Raw genomic sequence first — 17821 nt, forward strand, 5'->3', positions numbered from 1 at the left:
TTAACAAATTAAAATATGCCTGGCTCTGAGAATCTAAACACATTGTGTCCCTTTCCTATAATCTTAAAACTATATATACATTTTATTTGCTCAGCATTAAGACAAAATGATGAACGCTAAGAAATCTGACATGGTGGTCTTCAACACGTCTTCAAACAAACTCTCAAATTGGTTTTGTTATCTCTTAGTGTTTCTTCCGCCATCTTGCTCTTGATTTGCAAGCTTGTGCTAAAAATTTATGGTAAAACCCACTTGGAAGCTTAAAGTTGACATGTTGCAACTTGTGATTCTTTTTCAACTTCATTTTTATTTCATTTCAGCAGCTTATGCAATCATATATTCAATCTTGCCTGCAGTTTTTTCTATTTTTTGTACTGATTGTAATGGTTAGAGTAGACGAGACATAGACTAGATTAGTAAAAAGGAAAACTGGTTTAACCATTGAGTGTAGTGGCAACAGAGCAGATGGATTTATGGCACAGAGTACAGACCTGAGGGACCATGTTCTTAAAGGACTCCATGATCTTGGAGCTCTTGGCTTCCTGGAAGTAGGAGAAGCAGCCGGTGATGATGACGACAGCTGACAGCACGATACCCAGATACAACTACAAAGAGAAGGGAGAGAGAAAGATGAGACTTTCATGTTTAAGGCAGAAATGAATTGATGGACTTCACCTTTATCTAAAAATGTATCAGAAACGGAAGAGAAGAAACAGGCCAGTGGTGAGACACAGACAGAGAGACTAAGTTGAAAGATAATGAGTGAGACATTCTGACATCACACACTGTGGTGTGAGAGGTAAAGGAGCTATTTCAGGAGGCTGAGGCTTCTGTAAATAACACAATCATTTGATGTTTTCATCCTGTAGCTGACAGCAGAATGTTGTTTGATTTGAACTCAGACACCTGGAGGCTGTCCATCTGTTTGCACTGTACTCTGGTCGTGGTTTTATGACTATGTTCTATTGTCTCATGCTTTAATGGATCACCATTAGGAGGTCCAACTCCTGCCTTTTAAGCTGTCCTCTCATACAGCACTTCCATCTATGTCTTGTACCCTCTGACAGAGCTGTAACCAGTTATCACAGTGTGAATTTATATTCTGGGTGTGTGATACAGTCTTTGTAACTCCTGCTGACTCATCACTGTTGTTATTGTACTCTGTAGTATTTTGTCCTTTCATGCTGTGTGTCAGCGCCGCTTAGCCTCAGTCCTTGGCTCTACCCTGTGCTCTGACCCGACATGAAACAGTGCTGACCCATGAATGCCCTTCTCTTACCCTGCCATTACCAACGCCAGGAGTCACACGCTCCCCGTGGCGGGCCCAAAGTGGATGCTAACAGGATGGTGTCTGTCACACTAAAGACGGGTCGGCCGGCATGATTCAGACAAACGGCTGACACAACCTTTATCACTGACACAGCCACATCCCTGAGGAGCAGTGACTCAACAAATCTTTTTTTGAGTGATGTGCTGGAAGACAGGGAGCACACACACTGGCAGCAACTCACAGCTCTCTATGTTCTTATCCCCTCTGGTGGTTTTTGATATCTGGCCTCTCACAGGTACTGTACAAACATTGGTGGTACTGAGGATTCATCCTACGATCATTCATCCCTCCAACTCTCCACTTACGTTATCCCCAGCAGGCTCGTCCTCTGTGGCAGCCTGGATGGCGTAGGCCAGGAAGCAGAGGATGGCACCAATCCAAAGCAGGATGGAGAAGCCACCAAACAGCTGGCGACAGAACTTGACCCACTCTGGAGTGGTGGGGGGTGGAGTCAGGGCATTAAGGCCATCCCTGGCCAGGTACTCTGCTGCCTTGGCATTGGTCAAACCCTATGAGGGGCAGAAGGAATGGAGAGGAAAAGACAGAAGATGGATTAAAGAAGAGATAAATGGACAGAAGCAAGAGGGCAGTGGAGAGGTTGGAGTTACAGAAAGTGTAGAAAGGAAGCAGGAATGGAAGGACACAGGGTGGATGATGACAATTAAGATAGAAGAAGAGGGCAGAAAAAAGAAGGAAAGAAAGTATTGTCAAAAGAAGTTAAACACTATAAAATCTAAATAGATTAGTAAAGGAGGTGTACTGACTGGTATGTCAGTGTAAAGTGAATAATTGTTAATTAAATGTTGAATCATCAGCATAGAAACAATTATTAATCACTAAGTATTAAGTTGAACTGATTTTTGATCTGAAGTGAACGACTTACCTGGACAATATCAGTGCTGTATTTCCGGCAAACCTCCTCAACAGACATTTTGTGTTCCGTCTAGAAAGAATTCAAATACAAAGTAAGCTTAAACAACCGGTCAATTATGATATCAATTCAAGATGATATTCAAGATACATTGTATATGCAATCTAATGATACTATCAAGCAATGGTTCAAAGAATACACATTTTAGGGAAGAAAGTAATTCTAAGAAAATGTATTTATAATTTGCTAAATGGACCCTTTCAATTTAACTGAAAGAAGGAAATGAATTTAAATCACTGTATAAGATAGAGCCCTACATACTGTCGTGTGGGTCTGTGGTTGACAATGTTTCCCCTATAATTGTACAGAACAGGAACCCTAGCCAGGCCAAAAAAACACCTTTTTTTAAATGCCAAAAATAACACCAAATGTCCTCTCCAGTGTTTCCCCAGTATTTATTCTGCAGCGAAGCACCTTGAGTCCATAAACTCTGTTAAAAGTGTCTGTGGTTAGTTCACATGTCTGTAATAAAAGGTAGGACAACTGAGTGTCTGAAATCTAAACTCCTAAATTCTTTCCCTTCTTTCATAAATATCAGTCTGTGGTGGATATAGAAAAAAAGTTTATCATTTTAGTACAGGGCTACCCAGAGCTTTACATCTGTCTTCCGGACAATATTTTTGGCCAACTACACACTTACAAAACAATGCCTGGAAGATCAGCTCTGCACTCAGGATTTCTGGTAAACAGGCTATGATACAGTGCTGGTTACAGTCACATAGCAACCTTAGACGCAACCCGCCTCTGCACCCTGGAAAGCTGGCACAGAATAGGCACAAGAGTAGAAGGAAATACAGGAGTAACAGGCGAACCAGCTTTGAAAGTGACATATTATATTTTCTGTTTGTAACGCTGGAGGATGGTAGTTGATTATTGAGTCTCATTCCCAGATTGTTAGATACCAACATTTTGGGTTGGTAGTTAGACCGCACCCCCAACCCAAAGCGCCTGTATCTGACGACCTGGGAATGAGACTCAACAATGAATTATCTTTCTACAGTTACATTTCACACTTTATTTATGACAATTTATGCCAATTTGAAGAATGGTTCATTTGGATCACCAAAAGTGATAAATATTTGAAAAATTAGCATAGCTTATAATTAACGTTACATTGTTAATGTGTTAATTGTTAATTAAATTTGGGAATGGACTTTGGTGTGGTGGCTTGTCCGTCAGGCCAAAGCAGTCAACCTAGGGTGAACACTGGGTTGAAATAATAAAGTTCTACAACAATAATTGCCGTAAGTGATGTCATGTAGTCCTGGTGCATTTTATGTTGAGTGAGCACTGCACTGGACCCCATTAAAAAAAGCATTTTAAATACTGTATTTCTAATCAGCGGTCATGTGGCATTTTACAAATGTTTGTTGTTCAGATTTTTTATTTTAAGACTGATAAAAATGTGTATCTGACCCAGCTCATACAGTTTTATAACAAGGGATATCCTAAGGGTTTGGCTTCCTGTAGTGTACAGGAGAAAATCCACAACAGGATTAAATTGCTCTGGCATATTAGCTCAAACTACACTGTACCACTACTGTACACCAGCTGCCACAGAAAACCACGTCTCTGTTATCTCCTTTTCAAACAGGGAGATTAGATTACAGTTGGATCGCAGTTTTGTGAATGCTGGAGTGAGGCCAGGATACACTAACTGTGAACTCCTCACTACTCAGCCGGGACTTCAAGGCTTTTGTTTACTCTGTCTTTCTGTAATTGATTTTAGATGAGATATTTCAGGTACTAGTGTGCCACCAATCTGTTATTCCAAGTGGGTGAGAAGAAAAACCCAAAATGATGTGACAAATTACAATGAGGTCACAGGACGGAGGAAGCAGTGAACTTACTATGGGAACTTCCTTCTTGAGGTCATCCAGATCCTTGCCTCCCTTCTTCTTGGGCGACTCCTTCTCATCCTTGTCCTGCGTGGTGGCCACGCGGTAGCTGTCCGACCGTCCATACTATAACACACAAAGGCAGGGTCGATAAGTTTGGTCCTGTGATATTACTTTTTAAACAGCTGACACTCTTATCCCTTTTCTCACTGCATGGTAACAAGACATATTAAACAATTACTACACACTACTTTATACCAACACAATCCAAAGCCTAACTTAGAAACCAAAGGAAACATTGATAGTCCAACCCATAGTTTATTATGAACACCTGATGAGAAGATTTTAAGAACATTCTTGGCTGCCAATCTCATTTTTCCTCCACTTGTTTCTTCTTAAGACCCAGTCAAAACATCTAGATTGAGATCCAAACTTAGATTTAATCCCCTGGTGTGAGAAGGGGAATGTGACACTTCCTGATTAGATCTGGCATCATTAGAGCACAGGCCTGTCTCTAGAGCTCCATTTAAACTGCAATTTACACCGATGCTATTTGGGCGGCCGTCGTTTAGACGAGAGGCTGCTGCTGTGTCTGAGAGGAGGAGGACAAACTTAAAGCAGTCAGGAAAGAGACAGATAAAGGAAAAAATAAATGCCAGAAGGTCTCAGGACAGGAGAATAAATCTGTCAGTATCTGTAACGTGCATCATAGGATATTCACAATTGCCAGTGTCCTACATTTGTGTGTGTGGATGTGTGTGTTTGGACTAGTGAGATATGGCATCAGTAATGCAACTAAATACGAATAAAGGTAATATTGCAAAGCGTTATGTCTATGGAAACATCAGATTCAGTATATTTCTAGAGACCCGGCTGCTGGGCAACTTGTACTTTGAAAGGTCTTCAGCATTATGAGGGTGAAGCTACTTTGCTCAAACAAACCCATTAGCCTAAATATGTCACCAAGTACTCATACTGGTGTGTAGTTCCTGCTTGTTCATATGCTCCTGGGGGATTAGTGCCTTTTCCTTAAATTACCCTGTCACCCAGCATGCACCATCCAGGATGAACATCCTGAGGGTTTCTAGTAAAGAATTAAAATGTCAGCCAGCCGCTCGGCTCACTGCTGCTTGAAAACTGCCGAATGAAAGGCAGGATGTGAATATTTCTGTGTGCAAATCTGACTTAAATCTGTAAACCTGTGTGTTTGTGTTGTTTTGATTTTAATATCTGTCACATACACCTGCATCCAACACTGAACCTCAAATTGCCAAACTTACACTACAGTCCTGTAAGTTTACCCGCTTCAATTCTTTTACCTCACAAAAAGAATTTAACAGACTCCCTGTCTGTGCGTGTACCTAATGTCACAATATTCTGTAATTTTGTGGAACTAATGGAAACCACATGCATTACAAAGTGGTTCCACCTGTGTTGAGGAAGTTACTGTGGTAGAAAGTTACTATAAAGCATCAATGAGCCCTTTTCATGCAATACATGTTGACAGATGTAAATGATAAAACTAATGATGGTTGAATTCCATTTAACTATTTTGGTTTCAGGCTCCTTGTATTGTGCGTGGTGCATTAAATAGAACAAAGTGATCATGAATGTTATTGGTAACACCTGTGTCTTTCCTGCTATGACTAATCAAAATGTCTGCTGTGAAAAGTCTATTAATTCTATTCAATTTACCATTGTGTGGATATTGAAATGGGAAAACAATAGAGCTGGGTATCTTTTTTTTTGTTTTTTTACCAGTACGAACACCAGTGCCCTTAAAGTGACGCCAATACCACTACAACACTTCATTTGATACCTTTTACCTTTTATTTTTTCTATACCCATCAATTTTTGTGACTAAGGTCATTTTTGAAGGGGGGGGGAATGTTGATGATGATTTTTGCTGGTGTTCATACCACACCGGTGTGTTCCCTTACATCTGGAATATGATTCCTAGGCCGGGGCATCTCTGCAGCACCACAATGCTTCATTTATAAAGGTATGTTGTGACATATTTGACCTTTTTCAAAAAAATGCAGCTCCTACTATTTGGATATTGCACTTGGCCATTTTTGATATTTCAGTTAATGTGTGCTGCCCTAACAGCCATACTTTCAAACGTTTTAGTGGCATCTCAGCACACTGAACTGCCAACTCTGTCTCATACAAGGCGTCTGACTTCACCACACCGCAGACTATATGGGTTGTAGCTGTGGTAGTGGCCCAATCACACAGTGCATTAAGGCAAGGAACGCTTGCAAAACCACACATCACAGTCACTTTTCTAGATCTGGGTACAAAAAGAATTGATGCAGGTATTGTTTCAATACTGCTTGGGTTGTTTTGGTCGATACCTTCAAGGTATTGAGTGCCGATTTACCCAGCCTTAGGGAAAGAAAAGAAAGCACTCCATCAAATAAATGAATAAACCCTCCATTACTCACCCAAAGGCACTGCAATGCCACAGCAAAGTTAAGTGGTTGTTTTAAAAACTCTTGGTCATCTTTTTACCAACACAATTAGGGGATGAGGCTTTAGAACAGATGGCTGCTTCAAAGGCAACACCTAACTTAGCAATAAAAATATCATTTTTTAAATAACTGAGCAGGCTGCAATTCTAGTTTTAACACTAGACAAACAACAAAAAAGGCAGCAACAAGAAAATTATGAGACAAAAATAACAACAAGACATTGGAGAAAAAAATCATACCCCATCAAGGCAACATGTTGATCTTAACAATCATAATTTAGCTATCTAACCACTGAGGGCTACAGGTGGATATTTTTAGGAGCAAAGACACACTAAGACATTTAATTACATGCTAATTGGGTTTAGGAAACAGGAAGAATAAAGTGAAGTATGCTTAATTTAGTGAATTAATTGCTTGAGGAAATTTAACTTACTAATTTTAAGAAAATTAAATAGCCTACTTAGCCTTATGAAGTTCATTTAAATGTGACTTTCAGCCTCAGCTCAGCTGACATTTCCCTGAAGTGTTTTTATGATGCACGATGACATGTGTGACTACTTTTTTAACAGGAGTGCATTTCGACTTGACATTTGCTCATCAGACAGATGTTCACTATAATCCAACCTTTATACAGATGTGTAAAAATGTCCTGTTAAAAAAACACATATTGAGATTCATACTCTGCAACCCTGCATGAGAGCCGACTTACTTTGGGAAAGCTCTTATGTGGATTAGTCTACGCTGAGAGGTTTCACACTGATTTGATGGCTGTTTTATCCTGTTTAACATCTGTTTTTTTTCTAACTGCAATGAAAACCTAGCAGGGTGTTGGCTTGTTACAGTCGACAAAACAGACACAGACACATTTGTCTTCCGCTTAGACAAATCCTCTGTGCAGACTATTATTTTATTTTAGAGTGTGCACATGTAAAATAGTTTTTCAGTGATTTCAACGAATGTAAGCATGATACTAACCTCCAACGTGTGAATGTTAATTTTTCTATGAATGCATTGTGTATGTACTCTTAAAGGGATTGACTTATCTTTTATTGATACCAAATATAAAGCCTCTCTTTTAGGAGGTATAGTGGCCAGTCATGTTATTTTCTTTGTACAGTAAATTCTCCAAATTTTTTTATTGCGTTTGTTTCTTAGTTAATCATTAATTTGACAGACAACTGTATTGATTATTGCCAAATATATGGAGTATTTTAAAGACTTCTTTTGAGTAGTGTGCGTGATTTTTGTCCAAAATACACATTTGAAATGGATGACCACAGGTGACTGTAAAGAAGACATTGAAGTTGACTGACTCCCACATGCAACTTTATATGTGTGGGAATTACATTTTACATGTGTCTTCATATTGCTTGTGTGCATTCACTGCACACAGTGTATCGTATGTGTACACAATTTTACTATGCATATGTGTGCTTTTTAGTGTTCTCTAGTGAGTAATGCTTTTATTCCATCTGTGCAGTTGTACTCATGTTTATTTTGTGCTTGACTGCAAACGTGAGCATTTTTCCATGCTGGTGTTCTTCTGTGTGTATGTGTGAGTCCGCATACCCTGTATGTTCATATGTGTGTGTGAGTGTGTGTGTGTTTTGCCATCTGTTAGGAGGTGCAGTGTTCCCCAGGCAGTCTCGTCCAGCAGGCCATCAGATTACTGCTGTTTACTACACTGACAGATTAACCCACTGAACAACAATAATCCCTCTCAGTCACTCTCTCTCTCTCTCTCTTCCGTCGTTTCAACCCCAGTTTCTCATTCATCCTTACTCATTCACTTATTTATAGTGTTGAAAGGTCTACAGCCCTTCTTGAGTTTACATGCACCAGTGTTTCCCACAGGGTATTGTGAGACTCAGGGTTAGGGGTAGGATTATTTTCAAATTTATTTTTTGCGATAGGGTGCCAGTCTATACCTTGCCCTGATATACATTTGCAGTAAAAATTAAAATTGGTGTGACAAACACACCTTTCAACATTATCTTAAAAAAAAAAAAAAAAAAAAAAAAAAAAAAAAAAAATAGAAGAACCATTTTTTGTTCTGACACGACACAAATCTGTTTTGATCATGAAGCCCAGTCTCACTCTACAGTTCTCTGGTCTATCAGAGGAGTGTATGAACCACGCTGCAAGCTGGACTATCTACTCACTGTGACAAACAGAGTGATGGCTGACTTATATGAATGGGTCAAATGCACATCGGAAGGTCTACATCAGCCTACAACTGAAGCTACATCCAGTGATTTATTTTAATAACGGCAGATTGCTCCCAGCAGAAACACTGGTTAGGGTTAGGGTTGCTTTTGTGACTTAGGCGTAGAGGACTGTGATGTTTATTACAACTCCTGTAATATTTGCTGCCTTACGTGTGACACACAGTTCAGTTGCAGGCAGCCTTCAGCGTTGACAGGCCATTACTCCTAACGTGACCAATCAATTAGTGGTCTTGTGGGGAGGACACTGACCGAGGCTATAGAGTGGTGACTGCAGACAGAGACAGGCCTGGCTTTAGAGCCAAAGTAGCACATTTTCAAATAATTTGGTTAATTGGTTATTGGACTAAAAATATAATGACACTGATGATCTTTTATGTTCTTATGAGAAGTATAAAAATATTTCAGTTCATTATTAAATTGTAGTGGGACAGTTTATTCTGCGGCAAGGGGCCACAGTCTGGGAAATTAATGGGAAACACTGCACTGAATAAATGAGAATGTGTTCAAAGTAAAAAAAAAGTAAAATGAACCAGTCAAGTAAATTGGTAGATTTATTTCCATTTACAATTGGCCACCTTCCTGACTCCATCTTAATATCTTCATCTTCTCAATTAGTTTGAGCAGTTATAAAGTTAATCATGTATCAAGTATCCTAATTTCATAGAGTATCACTGTCGTATCATTCATGTGTATGAGTATCACAAAGACGGAGTGACAAAGAATGATAAAAGGTGGAACTTGTAATACATGTTTTATCCTTTAATCAAATCTATTTCCTTTAGTGTCTAAATTTAACTAAACGACTCAGGATCATCAGTTGCTAAAAACAGATTTCTGTGCTGATTTTGATTCCAATAACTCCAAATACTGAAATGAAAAGTAAGCAAGAAAGCTTTCCAGTGCACTAGAAATTTACTTTGAAAGATTAGACAAATTAACACCTCACAGTGATCCTTAACAACGAAACTTGATAATCGAAGCACCAAAAAGCACAATGTGACTGCTGGAAAACTGCACATCAAAATACAGGCTACATAAAACCATCTCCTGCCTCCACAGTTTACATCAAATTCACAAAACATGTAGATGTGCACTGCAGCGTCTTTTATTTCTAGACGTTTGCTACTTCGGCTCCTCCTCTCCTCTGCCCCTCGAGCTCATGTGTGCATACATTCATTCAGGATGATAACTGCAGAGGCGACAAGGCCAAATACTCAGGCACGAAACAGACCTCACCCTACAGTGCTGCAGCATCTTAAGATGTATGAAGTCACAGAAGCACCACAAAGACACCTAATACATCTGTACTGCATAATGGCAAATACACTACAACCCAATAAGTATTATTACAGGTTAGCGGAAACTGGCAGTAGGCCTGACAGAGGGTTTTTTTTTTTTGTTAATTGTCAATCTATGGTTGTGTTGGACCTTTTCTGAGGTTCAATATTTTCTGCTGCTTGAGGCAACATACTTGGCTTTCTCCAACCTCGTCATTATCACATACAGGCCCACAGGGGACCCATGTCACATTCACACATAAATATTTGACCACTTGATGAAAAAAATATGAGCAGGGTGAAATGGGGAATATGAACTTCTAATTATCAAGGGCAATATATTCCCCCACCAGTTTTAATTTTACATACATATGACTTTCAAGGTCATTACTGAACCAAACCAGGGCAGGAATATTGCCTATTTTTCAAGGATGCTACACCATCCTTTTGGGAAAGGCTGTCATGTGTCACATATCCAGACATTTTTCTATGCCTTGAATTCCACAAATTATTATTATTTACAGTATACAGTGCACAGATGTATACTGCTCTTGACTGAAACTGAATTAACACAGGGGATATTTTCACCTCCCTCGCTTAAGTACGTAATGCCTGTTCTCAGTCAAGTTACAGGCTGTAAAACCTGAAGAGGTCTCAGCAGCATCCAGATGTTCAGTGCTGAGCTACGGGACATATTGTATGTGCTCAACATTTGTAGTCTGCTCTATCTGCTGGTATTCTGTGTCCAGCCTGGCCGGCAGCACAGAGCACCACAGGTCTGAGGAAGGCTGGATAAGCCATTTTCTAATCTGCTGAAATCACTGGTCAAATCTCAGACTTCAAACAGGGACATTTTGATCTGTAAATCGCAGGGTTTCAAAATAATCACAATAATTCATAAACCCAGCATTAATTAAAAGGTATGGATCAGGAAACATGATGATCATATTATTTATTGTGGAAAAGAGCCTTAAAATGAGCTGGAATGAGAAGAAGGGGTATCAGTTGTGAAGATCAGCTTCTCTAAGATATAGATTTCCTAATTAATTTCCATAATTTTAATTTAGTTTATTATCATATTGGTCATTTTACACAACAGCGGGATATTGCTGAACTGTTGCCTGTTGCAGTGCTGGTATCTGCCCATATGATTATTTACAACCGAGCAAAAGTAAACTGTAACAGCAGCTCCATACTATAAAACCTGGGTAAAACAGTCACCAGCTGGCACTGAACCATCCAACATTTAGCCATGTTCACCCTGTTTATAAACTATACTTAATGATGTTCTAGTGACCAAAATGGTACAACTCTAACTCAGAATTTCTGAATGGTAGATCTTGCCAGTGTGTATTGCCTCCAGTAGAGTTCAGTAGCTCTGGTGGTGCCACAGTGGATCATGGTAACCACACACGCACAAAGAAATGGATTATCACACAGATCAGTGAACTGACCGACCTAGAAAATACTGATGGACTGACAAGCACACACACACACACACACACACACAAGCAGTCAGAGGGGTCCTACACTACATCATCTATCCCTCCCTCCACCCTCCCACTTTGTTTACATTCTCCTCCCTCCGGGCTGCCCATCTGTTTCTCTGCTCTCTTCTACTCTGATCTACTCATCTGTACCAAGGTTTAATCAAGAGGAGGCAGTCTGAGCCACACTTGTGATGACGACGCTGTGTTTTAACTCAGTACATGTGTTTCCAGGGACAAATGCAGATGTAATCCACAGTGAGATAAGCCATCAGTTTGATTTGTTTTTGTATTTGAACAGTGGAAGCTTGAGTGGCTGTCAGCGTACATAAAAAAATAAGACCAGAGATTTTGTGCTGTTTCCCACCATTTAGCAGTGTGTCACCTCCCGCAGCGCAGCATGTCTGAGAGTGTGATAGAAAATGGCAGTTGTTGACAGAATCAGACTGACAGCGTCTACTTCCAATGGGTTGATAGATGGGGGATGTGAGGTTTCCTAGCAACATCCAATCCGCTGTGCCCATCTAAATAATTGAAATCAACTGTGGGGGAGGGGAGGGGGGTATTGGAATTTTTTAATGATGCACTTAAAAAGAGGGTGTGTTATGTAATAGTGCTCTAATGTTTATGCAGATAAACTTATGTGTGCAGTGTATTCTGTCATCCTCTCTGCCATTCGCGTATGGTGGTGTTGTAGAAGGCATGGAAAACTAGTTACCCTTGACACCTAAGTCACCCAGCAAACAGGAAGTGATGTCAAAGTGACCTCACAGTGCATCCCAGGAAATCCACAATGAACTAAACATCGAACTCAATCAGTGGCATTGGAAACCCCTAATCAGTGATTTGCAGTGGTATGGATCCAAGCTATTTTACACACACTCCCACACAGATGGAAACTACTAAGGGACACGAGGTTGAGAGGCAGTGTTGATGAAATATTGACAGATTGAGGCAGTTATGCAACAAGGTCCTCGGCCATGAGAACATATGTGGTGTTGCAGTATAGAGTGTGGATACCCTACCCGAGCACGACGGGACATGTGAAACCATTAGTTTAGTATGCTATTCTACTACTTTCAATGGCCATTTTTACATAAATATTGTGCTATAGGGCCGCTATGAAGTCCCTTCTTTACACCGCCTTTGCATTTTAACACAGAACCAAACAACGGCAGCATCATGACACTCCAGTGTGTAGTTTTTGACAGCATGCTAGAATCCTGGAAGCTAAAGAGGCGTGACAAGTGTGACATGTAAAACAACAGCGTCAGCCTCTGGTGTGACATATAACATACACGTCAGCAGTGCTTCATAAACGATAGCATGTCTTAAAATTGAAATAACAATCAAAGCGTCACACCCATCCTGTTCATGGTCCTGTCCTGCAAGCTGTCCCTTTTAAACAGATGTCAATTTCGCACTATAAGTAACTCCGCTGCTGGCTTAAAGGTGAGACAACTCTGTCTCCCCATTCCGGGACTGTACCTTTTTATTAAAAAGAAACGAAGCAGAATAGCACTGTGAAATTCATGCTTCTAACAGGCAGAGTAACATGGACTTATAATTCAGCTTCAACCCAAGAAATTTAGCCCCATTTCTTGAACCACATAGCAATAAGATTACTATGCATGCACCTGCTTTGTGCCTGCATGCATTAATTTAAATGTAATTTGGATGGGGCATCGGTGGCTTAGTGGTAGAGCAGGCGCCCCATGTACAAGGCTGTTGCCGCAGCGGCCTGGGTTCGAGTCCAGCCTGTGGCCCTTTGCTGCATGTCATCCCCCCCTCTCTCCTTTGTGCTTGAAAAATGATCTGCAATTCTCCAAAGCTGCATTAACATTAACTCTAACAAAGACACTCCCTATTGATTACTTTAGTCAGTGGGTAAAGGTATGCAGAGGTTTACTGTTTTGCCAAAAAAAAAAAAAGGTATTAAGTAGCCAGTCATTATGTACAGACTTGTCTGTAGTGTAACACAATGGCAATTGCAATAAATCTAGCTATTTTAAACATACAGTACAGGCCAAAAGTTTGGACACACCTTCTCATTCAATGCGTTTTCTTTATTTTCATGACTATTTACATTGTAGATTCTCACTGAAGGCATCAAAACTATGAATGAACACATGTGGAGTTATGTACTTAACAAAAAAAGGTGAAATAACTGAAAACATGTTTTATATTCTAGTTTCTTCAAAATAGCCACCCTTTGCTCTGATTACTGCTTTGCACACTCTTGGCATTCTCTCCATGAGCTTCAAGAGGTAGTCACCTGAAATGGTTTTCCAACAGTCTTGAAGGAGTTCCCAGAGGTGTTTAGCACTTGTTGGCCCCTTTGCCTTCACTCTGCGGTCCAGCTCACCCCAAACCATCTCGATTGGGTTCAGGTCCGGTGACTGTGGAGGCCAGGTCATCTGCCGCAGCACTCCATCACTCTCCTTCTTGGTCAAATAGCCCTTACACAGCCTGGAGGTGTGTTTGGGGTCATTGTCCTGTTGAAAAATAAATGATGGTCCAACTAAACGCAAACCGGATGGGATGGCATGTCGCTGCAGGATGCTGTGGTAGCCATGCTGGTTCAGCGTGCCTTCAATTTTGAATAAATCCCCAACAGTGTTACCAGCAAAACACCCCCACACCATCACACCTCCTCCTCCATGCTTCACAGTGGGAACCAGGCATGTGGAATCCATCCGTTCACCTTTTCTGCGTCTCACAAAGACACGGCGGTTGGAACCAAAGATCTCAAATTTGGACTCATCAGACCAAAGCACAGATTTCCACTGGTCTAATGTCCATTCCTTGTGTTTCTTGGCCCAAACAAATCTCTTCTGCTTGTTGCCTCTCCTTAGCAGTGGTTTCCTAGCAGCTATTTGACCATGAAGGCCTGATTGGCGCAGTCTCCTCTTAACAGTTGTTCTAGAGATGGGTCTGCTGCTAGAACTCTGTGTGGCATTCATCTGGTCTCTGATCTGAGCTGCTGTTAACTTGCCATTTCTGAGGCTGGTGACTCGGATGAACTTATCCTCAGAAGCAGAGGTGACTCTTGGTCTTCCTTTCCTGGGTCGGTCCTCATGTGTGCCAGTTTCGTTGTAGCGCTTGATGGTTTTTGCGACTCCACTTGGGGACACATTTAAAGTTTTTGCAATTTTCCGGACTGACTGACCTTCATTTCTTAAAGTAATGATGGCCACTCGTTTTTCTTTAGTTAGCTGATTGGTTCTTGCCATAATATGAATTTTAACAGTTGTCCAATAGGGCTGTCGGCTGTGTATTAACCTGACTTCTGCACAACACAACTGATGGTCCCAACCTCATTGATAAAGCAAGAAATTCCACTAATTAACCCTGATAAGGCACACCTGTGAAGTGGAAACCATTTCAGGTGACTACCTCTTGAAGCTCATGGAGAGAATGCCAAGAGTGTGCAAAGCAGTAATCAGAGCAAAGGGTGGCTATTTTGAAGAAACTAGAATATAAAACATGTTTTCAGTTATTTCACCTTTTTTTGTTAAGTACATAACTCCACATGTGTTCATTCATAGTTTTGATGCCTTCAGTGAGAATCTACAATGTAAATAGTCATGAAAATAAAGAAAAAGCATTGAATGAGAAGGTGTGTCCAAACTTTTGGCCTGTACTGTATATACTATGCTGGATTTTTCTAAAAACAAACAAACAATGTATAGAGTCATACAAAGGTAATCCCTCTCAATCATGACTTATGATCCACCAGACGTGGGTAGTGGTGTATTTATCTGCAGGCACCCTGCCCTCTGCCTTTATTGTCTTATTTCCTTCTTATTTTGCTCTGACTGGGACGTCTATGGGTGTGTAGCTGTGAGTCAATTACAGTGCGCGGGTGAAGTCAGAGCTTTATGTAAAGGTAGCAACCAGGTAGTGTTGTCACGATACCAAAATCTTTGTTTCGGTACCAATACCAATATGAATTTCGATACTTTTCGATACTCTTCTGTACTTTTCCTAAGGAAAAGTCCTTTTGGATACAAACCGTTAGAACAATAAATAGTAGGGGTGTAACGGTACCAAAAAAATCATGGTTCGGTAAGTACCTCAGTACGGACGTCACGGTTTGGTTGCTCAAATGTTTCACTAAGTTGGTGTTGTCTCATGTTGTCTCCCTTTGCGAGGCAGACTTTCTCTTGGGCCAGCTGCGAATGTTGATACAGGTGTTGTCATACACACCACTTGCGCAATCTGTGCTCCAATAGGAACAAGAAAGGCGTTTGTGTGCATAAATGAGTAAAATAAATTAACTAAATTAATGAATTGAATCAATTTCAAAGTACCGGTATTTTCCAAATGCAGTATAGTACCGTTTGGAATACTCTAGTACCGCGGTACTATTTTAGTACCGGTATACCGTGCAACACTACAACCAGGTAGCAGCAGCATGCATCCAAAAGGAAGAAATTGTGGAAACAGCCCCCCTCCATGCTTATGCTTGGCCCTGTTAGTTCTCAATTTAATCAAGAGTGGTTTTATATTCAAAATAAACATCTGTATTGTCAGTCAAATAAAGGCTTTTAGAACCAACCTATGATGAAACAGCTGAGAATTTCTTAGGAACTGCTCATTAAATGTGCATTATGCACTGAAAGGTGAAATCTGACTCATCCAAACACTGGTTCTCATTAATTTGCCACAGGATATTTGCACAGTGTAAACCAACGTCCCACAAAAAACAATAACTGGTTTCACTAATGGAACAACTTAATGCAACATAATGCAATCCAGTCATGTTGTTTTTCTGTGGATAGGAGTTTGACATATTTTTTACTGGTTAGTGTGCCGGCTGCAAGGCTATTACTCTATTGATGGTCTCCTTTACTTTTCAAAATGATAGCTGCTCAACCACTCGTGATGGATTATGAAGTTATTCAGAAGCGTAATTCCCAGTATTGGGTGTTTAATATTGAGATGTATCTCTAGTGCATAAAGAACAGTTACACATCCTGGTGCATGATTCTTTGTGCTGATTTTAATGAGCTACAGTGAAGACAATTATTATCAAGACTGAAAAGGAGAAACTACAATGAAAAGACCTCTTTATATTGAGAGCTACTGTATCAGCTCCATTATGCATGGATTAGACACCATTAATGAGAAGAGGTTTAGCCAAGCTGCCTGCCACACACACACACACACACACACACACACAGCCACACCACACACCATTCATTCCCCACTGCGATTGGCCCTTCTCCTGACGCTTCCTCACCAAGTGCATTGTGGGATACCAGCAGATGCATTAATCCTCATATATCTCTTTATATATCTGTATATCTATATATATATATGTATATCTGTCTGTATCTCAGTGTTCAGCATTCCACCCCCTGAAGCTCCACCATTGCTCCTTCCTCTGTGTCATCACTGCACATAAGCAACATCCCAGGCATCTCTTTGTGGCATTCCTTCCCTCCTCCATCTTTTCCAGTATTCACCCTTCTCAAGGTGACTCACCACGAAGGCATCACTTTCTAGCTCTCCATCTCTCTACCTCCATCATTCAGTGTCAATCACTGAATCTTACTGTAGTCAGTTTTCCTCTGAACATGACCTCCCTGTGAGGCCTTCCGCACAGTGGCTGACCTTTGTTTCATCTTTGCCATCTATTCTTTCGCCCACCAACGAGATCATTGCCTCCTGCAACAACAGCTCCTGTCAATTGATTGGCACGGATCAAATGGCACCAGTTGCTGTGTCAACTGAGGCTCCCTCTGGTCTCCCCCACCCCCACAACTGCCCATTTCTCCCAAATCTCCTCTCACTCCACCCCCCCGAAAGGCACACATCCTCCACATAGGAGTTTCCACTCCCCCCATGCACACACACACACACACACACACACACACTGTCCTCCTCTCTGTGACGCAGTAGTTAGAGTTGCGTGGTGCATGGTTTTTCCCTCCAGCAGTCAAGTGGACTGCATCACAAACCATGACAGAGCAGCACCATTTCCACAGTCGGGCCTGACTGCTCGCTCATCCCGTTCCCCCAAACCCGGATGTAGAGCAGAGTAGAAACCACTGCCTATCATACTTCATTAGCACAGATGGACCATGACACCATGGTCCATCTACAGCTATGGTCCTACAGTACACATTTCTATTCTACATAAAAATGCAGCATGCTGCAGGAGATGATACATTTCATAAAGCCCTTTAAAGTATTACCTCACTGCTGAGTAGGGACAGGGAATAACGCCTTATAATAACACTACAGGGAG

General features: G+C 40.9%; 1 protein-coding gene across 1 annotated transcript in view; it reads right to left on the reverse strand.

Moving 5' to 3' along the window:
• The window catches only part of atp1a3a (ATPase Na+/K+ transporting subunit alpha 3a), a 34825-nt gene that overhangs the window by 14709 nt on the left and 2295 nt on the right, over window positions 1–17821 (reverse strand). Inside the window, exons 2-5 of the mRNA XM_078175861.1 lie at window positions 4112–4225; window positions 2214–2273; window positions 1636–1839; window positions 492–605 (exon numbers count right to left, since the gene is read on the reverse strand). Of these exons, the coding sequence (XP_078031987.1) occupies window positions 492–605; window positions 1636–1839; window positions 2214–2273; window positions 4112–4225 (492 nt within the window). The remainder of the gene's footprint in view (window positions 1–491; window positions 606–1635; window positions 1840–2213; window positions 2274–4111; window positions 4226–17821) is intronic.

The sequence above is a fragment of the Epinephelus lanceolatus genome, chromosome 16 (genome assembly GCF_041903045.1).
Source record: "Epinephelus lanceolatus isolate andai-2023 chromosome 16, ASM4190304v1, whole genome shotgun sequence".
Lineage (NCBI taxonomy): Eukaryota > Metazoa > Chordata > Actinopteri > Perciformes > Serranidae > Epinephelus > Epinephelus lanceolatus.